General features: G+C 40.4%; 1 protein-coding gene across 13 annotated transcripts in view; it reads right to left on the reverse strand.

Annotated features, from left to right (window-relative positions):
* nfixa (nuclear factor I/Xa) overlaps positions 1 to 20,730 on the reverse strand; it is a 118,731-nt gene that overhangs the window by 11,819 nt on the left and 86,182 nt on the right. For 4 of the 13 annotated variants that reach the window (XM_073860684.1, XM_073860691.1, XM_073860689.1 and 1 more), the window contains 10 exons: positions 20,488 to 20,550; positions 18,514 to 18,588; positions 16,570 to 16,690; positions 16,435 to 16,470; positions 16,217 to 16,346; positions 15,999 to 16,077; positions 9,405 to 9,536; positions 7,053 to 7,222; positions 2,781 to 2,931; positions 1,246 to 1,340 (listed from right to left, as the gene is read on the reverse strand). In XM_073860684.1, coding sequence (XP_073716785.1) covers positions 1,246 to 1,340; positions 2,781 to 2,931; positions 7,053 to 7,222; positions 9,405 to 9,536; positions 15,999 to 16,077; positions 16,217 to 16,346; positions 16,435 to 16,470; positions 16,570 to 16,690; positions 18,514 to 18,588; positions 20,488 to 20,550 — 1,052 coding nt within the window. Of the gene's footprint in view, positions 1 to 1,245; positions 1,341 to 2,780; positions 2,932 to 7,052; positions 7,223 to 9,404; positions 9,537 to 15,998; positions 16,078 to 16,211; positions 16,347 to 16,434; positions 16,471 to 16,569; positions 16,691 to 18,513; positions 18,589 to 20,487; positions 20,551 to 20,730 lie in introns of all 13 variants that reach the window. The other 9 variants (XM_073860686.1, XM_073860693.1, XR_012365374.1 and 6 more) reach the window with 6 other exon arrangements.

Here is a 20,730-nt window from a genome sequence, read left to right on the forward strand (position 1 = left end):
ATGCAATTTATCTTCTATGCTACATACTAAGCGTACAATGTACGCAGGGTTTTAAAAACCCTTCTGATGATGAAAATTGCGTAATGTGCACTGTACACTGACCCTTGCGTACATGTAAAAATTGACTATACTTCGGCCTTTACTGTCAAACTCTGTTACCAAAGTAGAGTAACAGTAACACAGTGTACGGGCATTTCACATGGTACGCGGTAGTGATGCGCGGGTCGTCTCGTAATACAGTGGTTTTCAAACTGGGGGCCGGGGCCCCCAGGGGGGCCGTGAGATGGTGCCAGGGGGGCCCCAGTTTTATGACATTTTATGAAATACATTAATTTATCATGAATTCTGTGTAATAAAACCTAAAAAAAATAGGCTACTAACCAAAAGCACTACTTTTTTGTATAATTTAATGTTTTTTTATTAAAATGATGAGTTTTAGAACAGTTTTTTGTCACAAATTTTCTTTGGGGGGCCGTGAAGGAATGCACCGTACACAAGGGGGGCCGCACGCTGAAAACGTTTGGGAATCACTGTCGTAATATATTAAATATTTGGGAATATTTTCATATTTTATTAGGTTCTTTGATAAGGTTAAATTATGTAGGCCTACGTGGCAACGTAACTTACGCAACGTAACGTACGCAACGTAACGTACGCAACGTAACTTACGTAACGCAACTTGATATCCCCAAACCTTTGGCGTCACGTCACGGAAGCGCCAAGTAGCTACCGCTACCCAAATGCCTAGTATGTCTATTTTAATGGTCGCGGTTGCGGGGCGGTGTGGGTTGTAAAAATAGATACAGTGCTGTGGGGTGGGCCAAATATTTCATAAAAGCGGGACCAGCGGGTTGGAAAAAACGCTGACCCGCGCATCACTAGTACACGGCAAGTGGCGAAATTGTGCGCGGCTACAGCATTTATCGTGTAGTGGAAGCGTTTTGTGCAGCATTTAGGGCAAATATGTTAATCTTCAACGATGCCTGTCGTGAAGAGCTGTGTCCATGGCAGGAGCAAGGCTTGCAAACCGACACCGCTTTATCTCCCTAACCACCCCTGTTTTGCCGCTTTCCGCACATCTCCTATTGAAAATTAACTAGACACTTGCGGCTGCCGCATACAGTGTGAAACGCTCATTACGCTAACATGAGCAATGTGTGTTGCTGCTGAATCTTATTTTTTTATGTTGGTAAGGATCTGTAAGTAAGCATTTAAGTGTACCTACATCTGTATGTGTGATTGTACCTGAGTCTGCTGTGGGATGTTCAGAAAGTTGTCCCCCCGTGTTCCGATGCCGACAAACCTGTTGGAAGCTGTGGAGCCTGACGCTGGGTATGCTGCTGGGGCACACATACATCGGTCACTATTCATAGCTTTGCATAATTGAAAGTTTTCAATAAGAACAAAAAAAGAAAATGGTCACTTTTTTGCACTAGCAAAAAACACCAAATTGTTATTATTTAGTCTGTCTGGTGGCAAAAACAAAATTGCACACTTTACCTTCAACAGCAATGGTAAATAATAAGTAAAAAGTGTTTTCGTATAGGTAAACGAATTGTATTGTAAATTAAACTGATGGGGTTTGTGGAAAGGATATTTAAACTTAAAAAAAAAATAAGATTGGTCCGAAAAATTCGAAATTCAAGTTCAGGGCAGTTGTGCGCAGGGGACTCCGTGAGATCAGAGGAGAATTTGTGTGATTGTGTTTTTACAAGTAAGTGAATATGTGCGTGTGAGCCGTGTGTAAAAGCACTGAGAGGTAGAAGACAATCAAATGAAGTGAGATATGACAGGTCGAGACTGAAACACCATTCCATAGATATGAATGAATTAGGAAAAACAGGAAGGAAAATGAACATTCATGTGTGAAAGGAAAAAAAGAAGGGATGGTCTTATTCAATCAGGCTCCTCCTTTTGTTCGCCCGCCCTGCTGCCGTCACCCGACACACACACATCCCAAGCAGAGACCCGCAACCCAGCACCGGCCGCTCTCACACACTGCCAGACACATCACCGATACCTTCATCTGCACGTGCACACATTTCCTTTCTGCATTTAGCTTAATGTGTCTATGCGTTATCGCTGAATGTCGGGTGCCATTTCTTGTTTGCTGCTTTTTGTTTTGTTTTTTGTGGAGTCCATGCCAGCTGCCCTGAATTTGATCTCTTGAAAGAAAAAGAAGACAGAGAAATAAAAAGAAAAAAGAGAGATAAGTAGGGAGGCTGATCTACGATAGCGATTAGCCGACGTTTTGTTCGTTTTAGCCAATGAGAGGCAGCGATGCGTCGCCATCCCTATTCGATTGCAAAAAACGTGACTGATTGCAATCGAATAAACAAAAGAAAACCAAATGAAATAGGAGGATGAGTGAGAGATAGAATGAGAAAAATTAACAAAGAAACAAAAGATCAGGTGGAGAAGATCAGGGCATCTAAGGCCAGAAACATACTTTACGCAAACAGGGATGCCAAAGCTTGGCTTACCCAACCGAGTGTACATATTAAATACGTCTTCAATATAAAAAAACTTAATGGTTACTAGCTATCTATATACAATGCCCCTTGTGGCAATGGTGAAAACGCAAAACACATCAGCTTGAGCTCTGACACGTTCTTCAAAACAAAATTGCTTGCGTAAAGATGTTTTGGGCCTGATGGCAAAAAATCGTGGCGTTTTGGCTAAAAGGTAAAGCTGGGGTTTGTGTCGATTGGTTAATTTCAGCGGCGTGTGGGGCGGTTTCGAGAGCTCTGGTGGGTCTGGTGCTTAGAGGGGACACTTACACGGCGAGGCCGGAGAGCCGATCCCGCTCTCAGGGTGTGTGTGGCCAGGTTTGAGCTCGGGCAAGGAAAGGGGCATCGGCACCGGCCGTGCTACTGGAGGAGGTGGCAGTAAGAAGGAGCCGGGCAGTTTGTTCTGACCGCTCCCGTTAGGCTGCAGATACACACACACATAACACACACACAGATATGATGAGAGGGTGAAAGAGGCACACAGATACAGAAATGTGAAGGTGTGCAAATACACAATCACAAAGAGTGATATTAAAATGTTACAAGCACACACACACACAAACATTGAAATAATGCCCACATTGGGGTATTAAGGTGTCATGAAATGCCCCATTTTTGCAGGGGGCCTTCACGATTTTGAAAATGAATGCTTACTGTGGGTTCACACCAGACGCGTTTGAGGCGTCAAATTCGCGTCTACTGTGCGCAGTTGGATGCTTGAACATTTTGAGTTTACTCACTTCATTCGCGTGTGAAATTTTAGTCATCGAGACATTCACGTGGAAATTCACGTCATGGGATGGGCTTCTGCAACTGCGCTCGCTTCCTGTAATCATGTCCCAACTAGAGCAAGTTCCCAATTATTTAATGTGGCGTGTTTTTCCACCAAAGTTCAAATTTTTCAACTTGCGCGTTTCCCGCGGCAAAGCTCAATTAGCGCAAACTAGACCCACGAACGAGGCGGAATCGTGTCTACCGCGCCGTGCTAAACGCCTCATTCGCACCGCGAGACCTCCAGACGCGCATCAACACGTCTTTAGATTGACTTAACATTGAAATCACTCGCACTTGACGCATCTGCCGCGGCTGGTGTGGACACAGCATTACAGTTCACTAGCGCAACATGAAGTATGTACTATTTAAAAATATAACTACAGTTTACATAATCTTATCTCACAAGACAAATACTACAGCTACTTTATCAATTTAAAATTAACAAAATAATAATAATAGTCCCACCTATTTTTATAGGTAATCATAATTTTATTGTTTATATTTGATTATGAATTCACTTTAAAAATAAAATGTACCATTTTATGAAAAACATGTAAAGATACAGATGACATGCTGGTGTTCCTATAGCCAAAGATGTTTAATATTACGAAGATGCGTCAATGGTATTATTATGAATGGGGGAGATCGCAATGGTCAGTATGGCAGCAGTAGTCCCGCCTTCCAATAAAAAGAGCCAATCGCCAATCGGAGAGACGTCTTGCTTTTGCAAACATGGCGCAACTTCTGTAAAAAGACTTGCTATAGCACAGTGGTAAAGCATTGTGTTAAAGGGATACCCCAGCCAAATATCAGTATTACCCCATGATTTACTCACCCCCAAGCATCCACGACACACATGTCCCCCATCCCTCAGACGAGCACATCTTTGAGTTTAGTTAAAATGTCCTTGCTCTTTCAAGCTTTATAATGGGAGAAAACAGGGATCAGGGAACAATTTAAAAAGTGCATTCATCCTTCACAGAAGTAATCCACATGGCTCCAATGGGGTTAATAAAGCTCTTCTGTGGGTAATCAATGAGATTTTGTAAGAAAAATATTAATATTTCGAATTTTATAGACTGTAATAACTTGCTTCTGGTAATGGCACCATATTTGACTCACGCAATTCACGAGAGAGTTGTAGCGTATTAAGCATTCGTTGACTTGGGTGCGTTGCAAAGTGAATCGCGTAAGTCTGAGATGATGATGTAACCGAAGCTATTATTATAGTTTATAAAGTTTAAAATACGGATATTTTTCCCACAATATCGCATCGATCACCCGCAAAATACCTCTATTATTAACCCCTTGGAGCCATGTGGACCACTTCTGTGACGGATGGATGCACTCTTTTGGGCTTCAAAGTAGAGGTCTTCTTGGGTCCAAAGAAATGTACCCCACCCAAAAAAACAAACACAAAAAAATTGACCCGACCCTACTGAAAAATCCAGCTAAGACCAGCATAAGCTGGTGGGCTGGTTTTAGCTGGTCTCCCAGTTTGGTTTTAGCTGGTATTGCTGGTGTAGCAAGCTGGTCTAGTTGTGTTTTGGTCACTTTTTAAGCTGGACTTAGCTGGTCAGGCTGGACGACCAGCTGACCCACTAGCTTTGCCATCCTGGGGGGACCAGCTAAAACCAGCCACCAGCTAATGCTGGTCTTAGCTGGACTTCTCAGCAGGGGAGTCTGACCCACAAGAGAGTTTGGGTCTTCTCGGGTCCATTCAGCAAAAACACATTCAATTTAAATTACCCGTGATCTCCGGCCACTAATATTATACCCGGCCCGTGTCCGAGGCACACGTGAAACTTTTAGACCCGAACACGCTCGAGTCTCAGGTCGGAGTGGTATAGTCACGGAATGTTTTGCTCATTTATCCGTGTCATTGTCACGGATCTCCGCATTCCCCCGTGTCCGCACCACGGACTTTCTTTTCAGTGTCAGTTTCACGTATTGGTTACTCAATTGTTTTTCTTATTTTTAAACCATTGTCGCGTGGGTTTGGAGTTAGATTTGGGGATGTCACTTTAACTATTGGTTTATACTATTTTTTTCTAGATTTTTAAACAATTGTCACCTGAAGTTTGGGTTTTAAACTGGGTTTGGGTTAGGATGTCATTTTATGAAACAGAAAGTCATTCTAACCCCAAACCCACGTGACAATAGACCCCTTCACGATTCACGTCACAGGCAGTTTCCACTGCGCATGTCAGGGTCAGAAAAGTCATTACAGCAGATAGAGTTGCGTATTATTTGGTATCGTCAAAAATGCCTACTTACGTCGTGGGCTGTGAAAATCGCACCAGGTCTTCCGTTAAGTTTTTGCGATTCATGCAGAATCTCAAAAACAAAAAAAATACAACATCTGCAGCTGCAAGCAATTAACGTGCAGACTGGAACAATACAAATATCAAAGAGGCTTGTGTTTGTAGTGCTCACTTCATTTGAGGTAAGTCATCATTTTTCAGCCCTGTTAGATTACATTATAAAGCCTGGATGGTATGAACAGTTTGACCCCATGCTGCGCACGCACCCGATAGTCATTCAATGTTTACAACTGTTGAAGGGGTCTATAGTAAGAAAATAAGAAAAACAATTGAGTACCCAACACGTGAAACTGACACGGAAAAGAAAGTCCGTGGCACGGACACGGAAAAACGCGGAGATCCGTGACAACGACACGGACAAATGAGCAAAACATTCTGTGACACGGAAATTTGTGAGATCAGGTTGTTTTCGGATCTAAGTGGCCCTGTGAAGACCTCTATTTTAAAGCGTAACTAAACCCCTGGTCAAAGCCTGACTCCACCCACTGGCAATATTTGAAAAATGCAAGAAAAGTGGGCAGATCCCAACAGAGATAGAGGGGACGAACTAAGCTCGTACCAAGTGTGTGGTGAGATCGTAACAAGGGTGTGGTGAGCTTGAACCTGCTTACGTCACGAGTCATTTTTTGGACCCAACATCCAATAGGAAAATTCAACTGCAGTAGCCACCGTTCAACCTGAAGAGGGCAGCACTCAGACGTCTTTACACCATATATTGCAGTATTGCAACACTTTATATCTTAATGTAAAAAAACGTACTAAAATCAATGAACAGCACTAATAAAGGATCATTCTTACAGATCATTAACTAAAAAAAGTTGGTTTAGGGTTTAGTTACTCTTTAAAGTCAGAAGTTTTCTCCCATTATAAGCTTGGAAAATCAAGGTAATTTACTAAAATAACTCCAAATGTGTTTGTCTGAAAGATGAGGCACATGTGTATCCCGGATTGCCCGAGGGTGAGTACATCATGGGGTAATTTGATATTTGGCTTGAGTATCGCTTTAAAAAGCTTTTGCAATAGCACAGTGGTAGAGCACTGTGTTAACTGTGGTAAACGTTGTGGGTTCGATCCTAGGGAACACACAAAAAGATAAAATGTATAGCACCTTGCACTGTAAGTCACTTTTTAAAAAATGCATAAATGCACATGCTCAAATTTAGTTTAGGGCCGCATCTGCATCAAATCCGAGTGACGTTCAAACCCTATCACTGTTTTCCATCAAACATATTTGTTAACGTCTCAGAAAATGTGTTCGGGTGTTTCATGACCCTTGGGAAAGAACAAGGAAATGAAATCTAACTCAAAACAAGAAAACAGAGACGGTTGTGTGTTAGATCATGGAGAGTTTGAGAGAAAGGAGAAACAGAGAGGATGTTTAGCAGAGACGTGCGTGTCTGGGTCCCATCCATTGGCGCTGTGTGAATCACGATGGCTGTGTTACCTGTGAACCCGGCTGGCCCGAGCCGTCAGCGCAGACGAACTGGACAAACTCTTTGAGTGGGTCCTGATGGTGATGGTAGCGGATGGTGGGGTGGGTGAAATATGGACTGGACTGCTGGATGATGGAGGGAGCAGGAAAATGAAGGGCAGAGGCTGAGGCACGAGGACTTCCTAAAAGATAGAGACAGACACAGAGCAAGTGAGAAAAGTAGGCATGAAATACACAATGTATGGTTTTCTTTCTTTTATCATACGTTTCATTCTTTAAAGAGTTCATCCACTTTCATTGTATAAGCAGAAAAGATAGTAAATGTCAACATTTTGATTTTTGACTGAACCATTTCTTTAAATAGCATTTCAGTTCATGCATCTCATCCCGTCTCTGCTTTTTCATCTATCTCTGACTCCCTCATTGTCTCCTCTCTTCTTTTTTTGGTCCTTAATCTCATTATGTACTGGGCAGGAGCCAGGCGCGATGGGGTGCCAACAAAAACACACACAATGCACTCATAAGCACACACACTGCTATCTTCTCAAGTTATTCATCACTCACAAAAGCAAACCACACCATCTCTTTCCAAACACCGGCCAACATCCATCCATAACTCATCCAACGCATTCGAAACGGCAGCGAGACAACCGTCTCACTCGTGCGCACACGTACTTCCCTCTTCCTGGGCTAACGCAAACCTTGCTTTTTCCACTGCCCGACGTAAACAATATAACCAGAAGCGTCTGCCGGAGAAAAACGTGCGCGCATAATCCTTTTAAAGCCGCCGCTCTCCGTCTCGCTGACCTTTACTTGATTAGGGCTCGCCGAACGCAGCCGGACCCGAGCGGATAGCAATTCTGAGCTTTTCCCAGGGCCATCGGATGGGATTAAACATCTGGGACACTGGGGAAGGTCGAAAACTTGGAATCGCTCTCTTATGGGTACAAAGATGGAGATGTTTTGAGACTTGCCTATGAATATCATGTTTTTTATGTGCCAAAAAAGCACCTATTCCAAGCATCCTGTGCCAATCTGAATGACAGCATGTCTGTAACAGGCAACGTGCTCGCTGGCTAATTTTAAAAACGGCGCGACCCGAAACATGCAGTTTTTGTAAGGTTCTCTCCGTCACGCATCTGTTCCACATTGGGAAGCTTTCTAAACATTCCCTCATGGCTTCTCCCGTTTCTGAGCCTCTCTCTCTCTCGCTCTGTCCTCCACCGCAAATAATCTCTAGTGATTCACAAGGGAGACTTAATTTGCAGCGAATCAAAAACTTCAGCTCACTGGCAGTCGGATAAACGTCCCGAAAACAGTTTCGCAGTTGTTTACGTTAAACCAGTGCCACTGATCACAGAAAGCTGTAGGACAGGTGTCCTGGGAATGGAGGAGAACGGCACATTAAAACGACTTTTAAAACACTAAAACTACTTAGCTGTGATTCACGAATCTGATTGGATAAGATATTTTATTTTAAATGCTTCACATTTATTATTTAATTGATTCAATTGTTTTATTTACCAGTCGAAATTTATGTTTATATTTTTTAATAATAAACCTAACCACAAGATCGGACTAGAGCTTTCACAACAATTAAATAATCGTCTTATCGCAATTGTTTGACCTCATTGTGATGATTTCAGATCACCGCGATGATTGCACATCTCTCTAAAAACACAAGGGGGAGCTGCAGCACCTGTATAACTGAGGCAGTATCAGATTACTTTTAAATATGTGTTATGTGTCTGCCAGATAAACCTTGCAAAATATTTAAATAAATCACACCAATCTGTGAAAATTATTTCATAAACAAAAAAAAATGTATGAGAATTAAATGTCAAAGCAATAAACAGGCAATTAATTGTCGTAATCGTCACAATTAACCATCAGCCAAATTTCATAATCGTGACAGCCCTAGATCGGAACACAAGTATAGAAAGATAAATACAGACATAAACGGGGGCAAAAACATTTTAATGATGCTTTTTTAGATGATAACCAGTAATGCATTTAGTGTAATGTGCGCAGAACAGCATTCAACATTCAAAATGTTTGACTGAACACACGAACACATAAAGATAAAAGTATGGATGAAATGATAAGAAGAGACAAAAGAAAGAAATGTGGATGGATGTGTCCCTTGTGAACTATGGCAGCTGGTGCCTCTCTAGTGTCTCTCTGCCCATCCAATCGAATGCCTACATCAAAAGCCAATCAGATGCCACTGAAGGCAATTTTGGACTAATCTGGAACCAGAACAGGACTTTTGGACCAATCATGAGCCAACGCTACAATGACATCACATCTCTCCTTGCCCCCTTTGTGCTGTCTCTCTCTCCCTGCTGGGTGCGATTGTCTCACCTGGTCTCACGCCTGCTAGCATGGGCAGCGGGTGGTGTGTGAAGGCCATTCGGGGGGACCTCGTCTGCGCGGACAGGGCGCTGAAATCGAATTTTCCCGCTGGCTTCTTTAGAGACCCAGGAGAGGACAACCCTGCCAGAAACCAAACGTCAACAACAGCAACAGCAGGGCACAGCACACACCATTCGAACACTGATCTACACCAACTCCAGATACCTGCTCCTTACATGACTCTCTATGAGATGACGTCTAAAATTTAAAGTCCCAATGACATCAAAACTGACAATTCTTATTTTTTTATGTACATATTGCAGTGTTTATTATATTTATTTGTGTAAGAGATTATTTTTTAAGTCATAAACATAAAATGTACTTCTGCCCTCTTGTGGCGATCATTCTCTTGGGTGGGAGCATCCGTTAACTCCGCCCCCTCCAACTGTCAGTCTGCTCCCGATTCTATTTCTGAATGAAACGCCTACTTTTCTAGATCCAATTAAAGCACAGTGGAAAACACAAGCCACGCCCACTATTTTCCTCGCATGATATTCTGTTTCATCCGGAAATACGTCACAACACGGAAGTAAACTCGATCGCGAGTTCCGGTTCACGGGGACTTTTAAAGGGAAGGAACTGATTTATGGCCTATTAACTGATCATGTTAACATGCTAACTAGCTGTCTTGACCTCTTGTAAATGTTTCTAGGCATAAAAACATCTGATCACTACCCTAACAATGCTAACAAACAAAATAGTCAAATAGCGTTTTTCTACTACGTGGTATGACTAACGTGGCTCGCTTAAGGGAGTGTGTACACCAAATCGTTTAAACAGGGCTAAAAATGCCAGGCGGATGCCGACTGTTGGCGCTGACCAGCATTTTTGACACTTTTGTTATGTTTATCAGTCGTTGAATGGTGCGTCAGTTGGTTCTTGTAATATTTGTCCCACCCGTCCCCTACTGTGATTGGATGGCTGAGTGAAAGTGACATTGATGAGCTGAGCGTTTCACCCGAAGTTGAACACTTTTCAACTCTGGGCACTCAGCACTGAGCGCAAAAAAAATGCAGAGCGAGGGGGTAAAAGTAAAACTCATAATAGTAAATCTAATACTGTGAAAGTAGATAAATAATAAAAAGCTGTTCTTTCTGTTATTAACTTTGTGATGCGTACGTCTCGCATTGTATTATCGCATAACCTCACGATTCTTTGTTGTGAAGAGTTGAAACAAAGCTGTCCACCAAATGTTGCGCAAATTCATCTACCAAATTAAATGGTACATCGAAATCTCTGTATATACGCCATATCGCCCAACCCTTGTCTTCTAAATTAGCAACACCTCAACCGGTTCAATCCATCGCTGGAAAGATGAAAGAGAGAAAGATGAAAATAACATGAAAAGGTGGTAAATTGCAGGAGAAAGTGATAACAGAGCAGGGATGGCTCATAACTGGCAGATAACCAAAAACACACACAGTCCTTGGCACTCAATGCTCAGTCTTACTCATACACACACACACACACTTAAACTTCAGTTTTGATGCTATTTTTTCAACTCTACATTACAAAGCATTAAATCCCATTTCAGATTAATTCCCCTTTTGCTCAGTCTTGGTATGGCATGTGTGTGTCTGTGTGTGCCAGAGAGAACACACACATGTGTGTGTGGGAGTGTGCAGATAAGTGTGAACTGTTAAGTCTATATATGTATATTAGAAATTTGTACGACCACACATGCGCAACAAAATGTCAGTGTGTCGCTGCAGTTAAATATGACATATTTCATCAAATGTGCTTATATGCCGTATCTATTTACATAAAAAGTTTTAAAGAGCCTGTTTATTAGGAAGTTCACACTTTAACAATAACCATAACGTTAACTATAACAATAACTATATTAGCGGCCACACCACTGGACAATAACGATAACTTTATGCTAATTTGCTCGCAAGGCGCAGAATACATTAAAATTGTTTATATTCAATGGCAGAAGGTGATCCCAACAATATCGCTTCTAACCAGAACATTAACTATAATGATAACTAAATTAACGCCCACATCACCAGGCAATAACAATAAGGTTATGCTAATTTACTCGTGAGGCACAGTATTCGTGCAAATCATTTAGCTTCAATGGCAGAATGTGATCCTAACGATATCGCTCCTAACCATAATGTTAACTATAATGATATTTGTATTAGCGCCCACACCACTAGACGATAATTTTATGCTAATTCGCTCGTGAGGCACAGTACTCGTGCAAATCATTTACCTTTAATGGCAAAATGTGATCCAACGATTTTGCTCCTAACCATAATGTTAACTATTACAATAACTATATTAGCACCCACACCACCGGACGATAACGGTCACTTTAGCTAATTTGCTCGTGATGCACAATATTCGCGCAAATAATTTACCTTTAATGGCAACGATATCACTCCTAACCATAACAGTAACTGTAATGATAACTATACTAGCACCCATACCACCGAACGATAACTTCATGCTTTTTCACTCGCGAGGCCTAGTACTCGTGCAAATCACTTACTTTCTATGGCAGAATGTGTTCCCAACTGTATCGCTCCAGATCATAACATTAACTGTAACGATAACTATATTAGGGTCCACACCATTGGACAATAACAATAACTTTATGCTAATTCGCTCGCGAGGCCTAGTACTCGTGCAAACCATTTACCTTCAATGACAAAAAGTGATCCCGACAATATCGCTCCTAACCATAACGTTAACTATAATGATAACTAATTTAACGGCCACATCATCGAGCGATAACGATAACTTTATGCTAATTCGCTCGTGAGGTGCAGCACTTGCACAAATCATTTACCTTCAATGGCAGGAAGTGATCCCAACGATATCGCTCCTAACCATAACGTTAACGATAACTATATTAGCGCCCACACCACTGGACGATAATGATAACTTTATGCTAATTCGCTCATGAGGCACAGTACTCGCACAAATCATTTACCTTCAATGGCAGGAAGTGATCCCAACGATATCGCTCCTAACCATAACGTTAACGATAACTATATTAACGCCCACACCACTGGACGATAACAAATACCTTAATGCTAATTCGCTCACGAGGCGCAGTACTCGCACAAATCATTTACCTTCAATGGCAGAAAGTGATTTCCAACGATATCGCTCCTATTCATAATGACAACTAAATTAGCGCCTACATTGCCGGATGATAACGATAACTTTATGCTCAGTTGCTCGTGAGGCGTAGTACTCCCGCAAATCATTTATGTAAATGCCAGAAAATTATCCCAACAATATCGCTCCTTGTATCTTTATCATTATAGTTGTGTTGTGAACTCCGCTATTCACTTAAATATAGAAAGATAGAAAATAGCAATGTATGAAATATTAAATTTATAGTGAACGTGTCAGGCATTTTCATTTGCTTTCACAATGCAGATGAAATGGTTACTAGAATCTCACACCTTATTGGGATGCAGCATAAGATGTCTGACACAGAGTGGAAAATGGTGATGCCAAACTGAATTACATATTCGGGGCAGGAAACCTTCAGTAATGTTATAATAACCCCACGGAGAATATAAAACGCAAAAAGTGCCTCTGTTAAAAAGCCTCTCTTAAAAACCTTCAAAGGTCTGGAATGAGTAGAAATGTTTTCTGATTATGACATTCACACACAAACACAGAGCAGATGTCTCACGCTACTGTAGATGCACAGAAGCACCATCTGGGATTAGAACACAGATTGTGTGTGTGTTTGTGTGTGTGTGTGTGCGTGTGTGTGTGTGTGTGTGTGTGGTAAATACACTGACAGGAGGTGCACCTGTATGTTGTGCGTTTTCGCAGTGTTTGTTTCTACAAGGTTGTGTTTTCATCGCCTGCGGTCCTTCATCCAGGGCCGTAGCTAAGTATTCTGGGCCTCTTGTAAGTAACATTCAAAAAGAGACATAAGATCGATTGTGCGCGTTTGTTGCATAGCGACCAGATTCGGAATGCCACTTAAGTCATTTTCTGATCAAAATACTACAAATAATTTTTTTCTCTGTATTTTCTCATATGGTAAGTGACCTTAGATACAAAACCTTAAGAGTAAATGTTTTGAAATTGAGATTTATACATTTATACATAGTCTTTCCATTGATGTATGGGGTTGTTAGGACAGGACAATAATTGGCTGAGATACAACTATTTAAAAATCTGGAATTTAAGGGTAAAAAAAATCTAAATATCGAGAAAATCGCCTTTGAAGTTGCCCAAATGAAGTCCTTAGCAACACATATTATAAATGATAAATACATTTTTTATATATTTACAATAAGAAATATCTTCATGGAATAGATCTTGACGAATGCAATGCATTGTTGGCTATTGCTATAAATATACCCACGCAACTTAAGGTTTTGTGGTACGTTTTTTATATTTTGAATGAATTTCAGTCTTTATTTAAGCTATATTATTTAAACTGACAAGCCCAATTGGCTTGCGTCAAGCAAACGTTATGGTTCGTCATTGTTCAATATAACATGTTTAGCATGTTGAATTTGACAAATGTGCAGAAGAGGTCTTCCAGTTAAAAAGCCAGTTTGAAGAAAAGGAAATCATGAACATATAATTTCCCGTAACAGTGTGAGGAATAAAGATTTTGGAAGAGAGGTGTAAGGTACGGCACTGACTTGTGTGGTAACTTGTCTGTTACTGCTAAGTTGATTGTGAGTTTTTATTTAGAGCTAAATTTGGCTTCATTTAAGGGTGTCATTAAACACAAGATTTTAGTTTCTTTCATGACAATGTGACTCATTCCCTTACTCGCGCTGAGCAGACGATCAAACTACTTTTTCTGGAGAGGGTCCATGAATTGAAAAACTCAAGCTACTTGCATCAAACAAAGCACGATTTTGGAACTGATCACTTTTTTGCGACATGAAACACAATTAATGACTTATACTTCTTTCAATAGTGATTGCACCTATGGGCTCCATCATTAGGGACATTTCCTGATATACTCTAACAAAGGGGTTTTCAAACTGGGGTCCGGGACCCCAGGGGCCACCAGGAGGTGCACAGAAAATTTAATTTTTCTCTCATTTCTTGTTACATACATTTCAAAATCATTTTTGTTTTGTACCTTTCTAGTGTGTTTTTCTTATTACAGTGTTCTTTATCTCACTTATTTGGGTTTAAGGCAGTATTCCTTGTAAAGGTGCTATGAAACAAGATTTATTGCTGCAGTACAATTACATTTGAATTGAAAATATATCTCTTCATGTTTATACATTCAGCATTACGGTAAGTGTAGCCAATTATATATTCACTATAGATAAAAATATATAAATTGCTCTATTTTTTAGGTAGAGGGTCCCTCACAAAAGGTTCATCATATTTGGTCCTTGCCACCATAAACTTTAAAAAACCCAGCTGGAAACTAACCTGAACACTAAAGGGCCGTTCACATAATAACAATAACTATAACGTTAACTCATTCGCTGCCAGACTTTTTTTTTAAGTTGCCCGCCAGCATTTTTTGTAATTTTCACAAAATGCATTCCAGAAAAATTTACTTCTCAAAATATATAAACATAACAATATATGAAATGTAAGAACAAACCCTCTACTTTCAAACAAACAATAAACAAACAAACAAACAAAATGGGGAAAAAAACGTTTCATCCTATCTATATTTTTTTTTCTCTGCTTATAAAATCTTTACTATGGGTATTTTTCTTTAAAAATATTTTTTAGCAAAAATCAGAAATAATTGCATTTTTGTGAAGGAATTTTGTTAAAAATCAGATTCCGAATGATTATCAAAACACACACAAATAAGTAAAAAAAATTGCTTACGGTTTTTATAAATTGTGTAAGCCATCTAGTGGATAATCGCGGTATTGCAGACTAACATAAAACTCAGGAACATCAGGAACACTTTTTTATGCAAATGTTTTCTCTTAATTGACAAGATAACTCGTCAATGGCGGGGAAAGAGTTAAGTATAATGATAACTATATTAGCGTCCACACCACCGGACAATAGCGATAACTTTATGCTAATTCACTCGCGAGGCGCAGTACTCGCGCAAATGATTAACCCTTAATGGCATTAACTAATACTGCATATTTTCTTTTAAAAACACTTGTAATTGTTCATATGTCATTAAATGTATAAATATGCTGTTCTTGTTGAATACAGTAAATAGTTTTATAATAGTTTGTGTAATCTAATATCTTATCTTTTGGCGTAGAATAAAACATTACGTAGTTAATTTCACAGTAAATGCAGCATCGCTGTATACCTGAGGTAATTTATGTATATATTTATTTATTTATATATAAATATATATAAGTATAAGTCACATCAGTCAAAAATGCGTCATGAAGACGAAAAAAATTCTCACAAATTTCAAGCCCAAGAACAGACATTTAATCTGGAAAGGCTGTTATAGTTATCGTTATAATGTGCACAGCCCTTAATTCTTTATTCTTTCTGACATTCTGTTAATTTGCATAAACTTTATACACAGACAAATGTACATGAATGTCTATAGCCACTACTTGTGTATGTGTGTTAGCATGTAGTGTGTGTTCTAACCATGATATGAGAACTGCACGCCATCATTCTCATGTTTTATCTTCCTCTCCTGAACATTCGTCAAATGGTGCTGAACTGCAACTGAAGAAGGGAATTATTAACAAGAGAGAGAGGGGGGGGGGTGTGCTGACATGGTACTGGTGGACCCGTTTCTGGGCCTGAAAAACTGGCTTGGGTACCAGCACCATTTCAGTGGGTAAGGAGAGTCTTTGATGCTGAACTGCATCCACGTCATTCGGCCAGCCACTGGACTGGGAGCTGGTGCCAGCTGGAGAACGACTGGAGTAAAAGACGTCATCGACCGGACTCTCCATTTCACTGTCATCTATAGACTTACGCTTGTTAGAACTGCACAGAGAGAGAAAGAGAAACATCTTAGAGATACACTCCTGTAGACTGGTACTGAAGAAAAGAGGAACAGAAGGGTGTGACATGCCTGCGAGGAAGACTGGCGTACAGCTCCACCTCAGACCTACACACCGGAGAAGAGAAAGAAGAGAGAAAGACAAATGAAAAATGGCAAATAAAGTAAGATGCGTGTATTAGTGCGTAGTTATATGTTAGTGTTTACCTTGTGGATGGAGGAGAGGTGAGTGAACGTCTGCCGAGCGCTACCTGGTTGATGTTGTAGTAACCAGGACTTTCCAGATCGGCGAGAGAGAAATTGGGACCTGATGCTGTTGCTACTGGTGCTGCGGACAGGAGAGAGAAATCTTAAAATTGGCACTTTGGATGTATCTATGTGAAACAGATGGTTTCATTTAGGTCTGGCTGTGTGAGTGATTTAAACTATACTAGCCTGAGCAATAATTAGCATTCGAAAAGTCACACATCCCACAGATACAGTAATAATAACCAGTGCTTCAGAGAGTTGGTGAATCATCTGATTCAACGGAAAGGCATGTTGTCTGACTGATTCAAACCGATGACTCCCTAAATCAGATTTATCAATTGGTTTAGTTGTTTTATTAAAAAAAGATCCACGCTGTTATTTTTCAGTGCAGTCTGTGAGGTAAAACCATAGACTGTAAAAAAAGATGGACGTAGTGTCCGTGACGTCACTCATTGGTTTCTGAAGATCGTTTTTGAAGCTTAAAGGATTAGTCCATTTTCTTAAAAGAAAAATCCAGATAATTTACTCACCACCATGTCATCCAAAATGTTGATGTCTTTCTTTGTTCAGTCGAGAAGAAATTATGTTTTTTGAGGAAAACATTGCAGGATTTTTCTAATTTTAATGGACTTTAATAGAGCCCAACATTTAACACTTAACTCAACACTTAACAGTTTTTTTCAACGGAGTTTCAAAGGACTATAAACAATCCCAAACGAGGCATAAGGGTCTTGTCTAGCGAAACGATTGTCATTTTTGACAAGAAGAAAAAAAATGCTCTTTTAAACCACAACTTTTCGTCTAGGTCCGGTCCAGCGCGAACTAACGTAAATGCGTGGTACGTAGGGAGGTCACGTGTTACATATATAAAACGCACATTTGCGGACCATTTTAAACAATAAACTGACACAAAGACATTAATTAGTATCAGTTGACATACAACAACGTAGGAACGGTCCTCTTTCAAACACTTGTAAACACTGGGGCGGAGTTTCGCGTTCGTCCTCTGTGACCTCTTGACGTGATGGCGCATCACGACCTGATCTAGAGGAGAAGTTGTGGTTTGAAAGTGTATTTTTTTTTTCTTGCCAAGAATGACGGTCGTTTCGCTGGATGGGACCCTTGTGCCTCGTTTGGGATTGTTTGTGGTCCTTTGAAACTCCGTTGAAAAAATCTGTTAGGTGTTGAGTTGGGTATTGGATGTTGGTGTCTATTGGAGTCCATTGGAGTTAGAGGAATCCTGCAATGTTTTCCTCAAAAATCATAATTTCTTCTCGACTGAACAAAGAAAGACATCAACATTTTGGATGACATGGTGGTGAGTAGATTATCTGGATTTTTCTTTTGAGAAAATGGACTAATCCTTTAAAATAGGCATTGCCTGCCGTCGCCATCTTGGCCGCGCGTCATCGCGCATCACTCGCGAATATCCAAAAATGGGTAAAGAGGCGGGACGTGGGTGAAGCTGAGGTGTCTGGTTGCTGAAACCACGCCCACCTAGCTTGATTCTAGTGACAGCAGTGGCTGTTCAACCCTCACTCAAGTGGCCACGCCCTTAATTATGCAAAACTTTAAAGCTTAATATAATTTAAACGAATGAGTTACAAAAAAATTCACCCCCTCACAGTTGTCATGAAGGGCAGAATTAGCTTTACAGACAAAAAACTATTTTTGTACCAGGCTGTAAACATATTTTTTACACTGTAAAGTTGGGCATTTTAATATGGAGGTCTATGGGAATTGACTCCCTTTCGGAGCCAGCCTCTAGTGGTCAGTCGATGAATTGCAGTTTGCATCACTTCCGTATTGGCTTCATCAGAGAGATCGGAAAGTTGCCCCTCGGGTAAAACCAGTTGGTCATCTATTGAAGCAAAGACTGGTGTGTGTCTGTGTGTTACTCACTCTGAGACACTCGTACAAGCTCGGCTACGTTCCAAACCCCAGAAGTCACGAAGCAGTCCTGAAAACTCAGATGTCCTGCAGAGAAGTAAACATATTCATCACTCATCACTTAAAGCGTTTCTAAAGCAACATGCATTAAACATCTATAAAAATACAATGCATAGTAGGGCACAGATAACATAGGTAAAAATTTAAAGGGATATTTTACAAAAAAAAAATTTATGTCATGATTTACTCACCCTCAAACCATCCTTGATGTATATGATTATATTTTTCAGACAAACACAATCGGAGTTATATTAGCCAGTCCCTCCAGAAAAACGTGATTATGCAATCGCATGATTTAATCCATAATCAGCTTAAGTTAATACGCCGCACTTTCGCTGCATAAATTGCAGATTTCTGCTCGCAAAATATGCACAGCTTGCATGATTTCATAATCCGCGCATTTTTGTAGCAAAAAGTCATATATATCTTAGCAGAAAGTAGAAAAATGTTGCATTTACTTCACACATGCGCAGCCATGTCCCCTGTTGTCATGGGAAGTGACGTAATTACTAGGGATGCTCCGATCGATCGGCCGATAATGCTTGCTATGCTTCTCAATGAATTACGGCGAAATGCCGCTACATCCAAAAGCCAGGGGGCGCTCTCGTGTAGAAACTCAAAATGCGCTGTAGACGAAGAACAATACACACGCAGCTATGATGACACACAGCTCTAGAAAATGGCTTAAGGATATATTGCTGTTCTTCAAACCTTTTCAGGTATTTTCATGATAATAAAGAATATGTTTAATAATTATGTTTGACGTGTGTTGCTTTTTCAAATGCATGTTATAAACGACTCAAACTAACAGTGATTTCAGATCGATAAGGACTTACTGATCAAAAGCCGTAGTACATGAAATAGCTGTGAATAAGATCGGCTGTCCGATTCAGAATAGTGATCGGCCACGTATTTTTAGTGTAGATCGGCATTGATCAGAGCATCTCTAGTAATTACGCGACGTGAACAACAATGAAAAGCTGTTCACGCAATTTTAGCAAGTTCACGCAATTTCATCGCATAAAATTGCATAAATATCCCGCATATTCCATCGAATTTTTAAGAAAACGTGCCGCAAGATCATGGATTTTTGCCCGCAACCATCACAAATACACTCTGGCTGCCTCCGAAACCGCATACTGTTCAGTAGGTACTGAATAAAAGGAAGTACTTACTTACTAACTGTTAAAACAGTAGGTACTGTACAGTATGAATCCTAGTAGTATGAATGCGATTCGGACATGCTACATCCGCCATGTTGATACATCACGTGACATACGTCGTCATCACGTAATTTCGCCAGTGCGAAAACGGCCGCATCGCTGCTTTCGTCTTCCTTTTTCATTGCATAACTCTGCTCCTGGGGCATCATGGGATAGTAAAGTGTCCATCGTATGCACCCTTCGAAATCTAACCGGAAGTAGTATGTCATTCGGGTACTTTTCGCATACTGTTTTTGGAATGCTACGTATTCGGACATACTACTCGCCTCGCCTACTACTTTTCGCCTACTATATAGTATGGAAGTAGGTGGTTTCGGTTGCAGCATCTGCGTTTTTTTGGAAGGACCGATTAGAAAATGTCCTGGCATTTGTAGCATATCGTTAAAGTGATTCTCAGTATGTGGATGTTTTTCACTGCTAAAACAGAAGTTTGGGAATTCTTACAACAAAGCGCAGATGACAACACGGCGCACAAGGTTAACCTAATCTTTAATTTAGCAATGATGCTGATTGGACGACTCTCTGTGACCAATCAGTGAGGTGCAGTGTTTACACATCACGTTTCAGTATTGGTACAACTCAATTGAAGGTGGTAGTAAAAAAAGTGAACTGCACCGAGCCATACTATGCTGTGAAAAAAACGCCATCACAGTTATGTGAATACATTGTGAGTCTTTGTAACACAATCTGTGACTTTTCTTACCGTTTGGCGGAGGTTTGATGTCTGTGTCGCCTTGCTGACTGGAATTGTCCGATTGCCCGGATTCTGCAGAGAAAGAGAGATGGATTTAAACATCAACAAACATTTCATCCTTGAATATCACTTCACCAGATTCATACATTTTTAGAAACGGCAACATTGCTCATTGGATATTTTTAAAAAGAAAGAAAATGAGCAGTTATTCTCCGTGTTTGGATATACACGGGTGAAAGAGTGTGCGTGTTA

The sequence above is a fragment of the Misgurnus anguillicaudatus genome, chromosome 3 (assembly GCF_027580225.2).
Source record: "Misgurnus anguillicaudatus chromosome 3, ASM2758022v2, whole genome shotgun sequence".
NCBI lineage: Eukaryota > Metazoa > Chordata > Actinopteri > Cypriniformes > Cobitidae > Misgurnus > Misgurnus anguillicaudatus.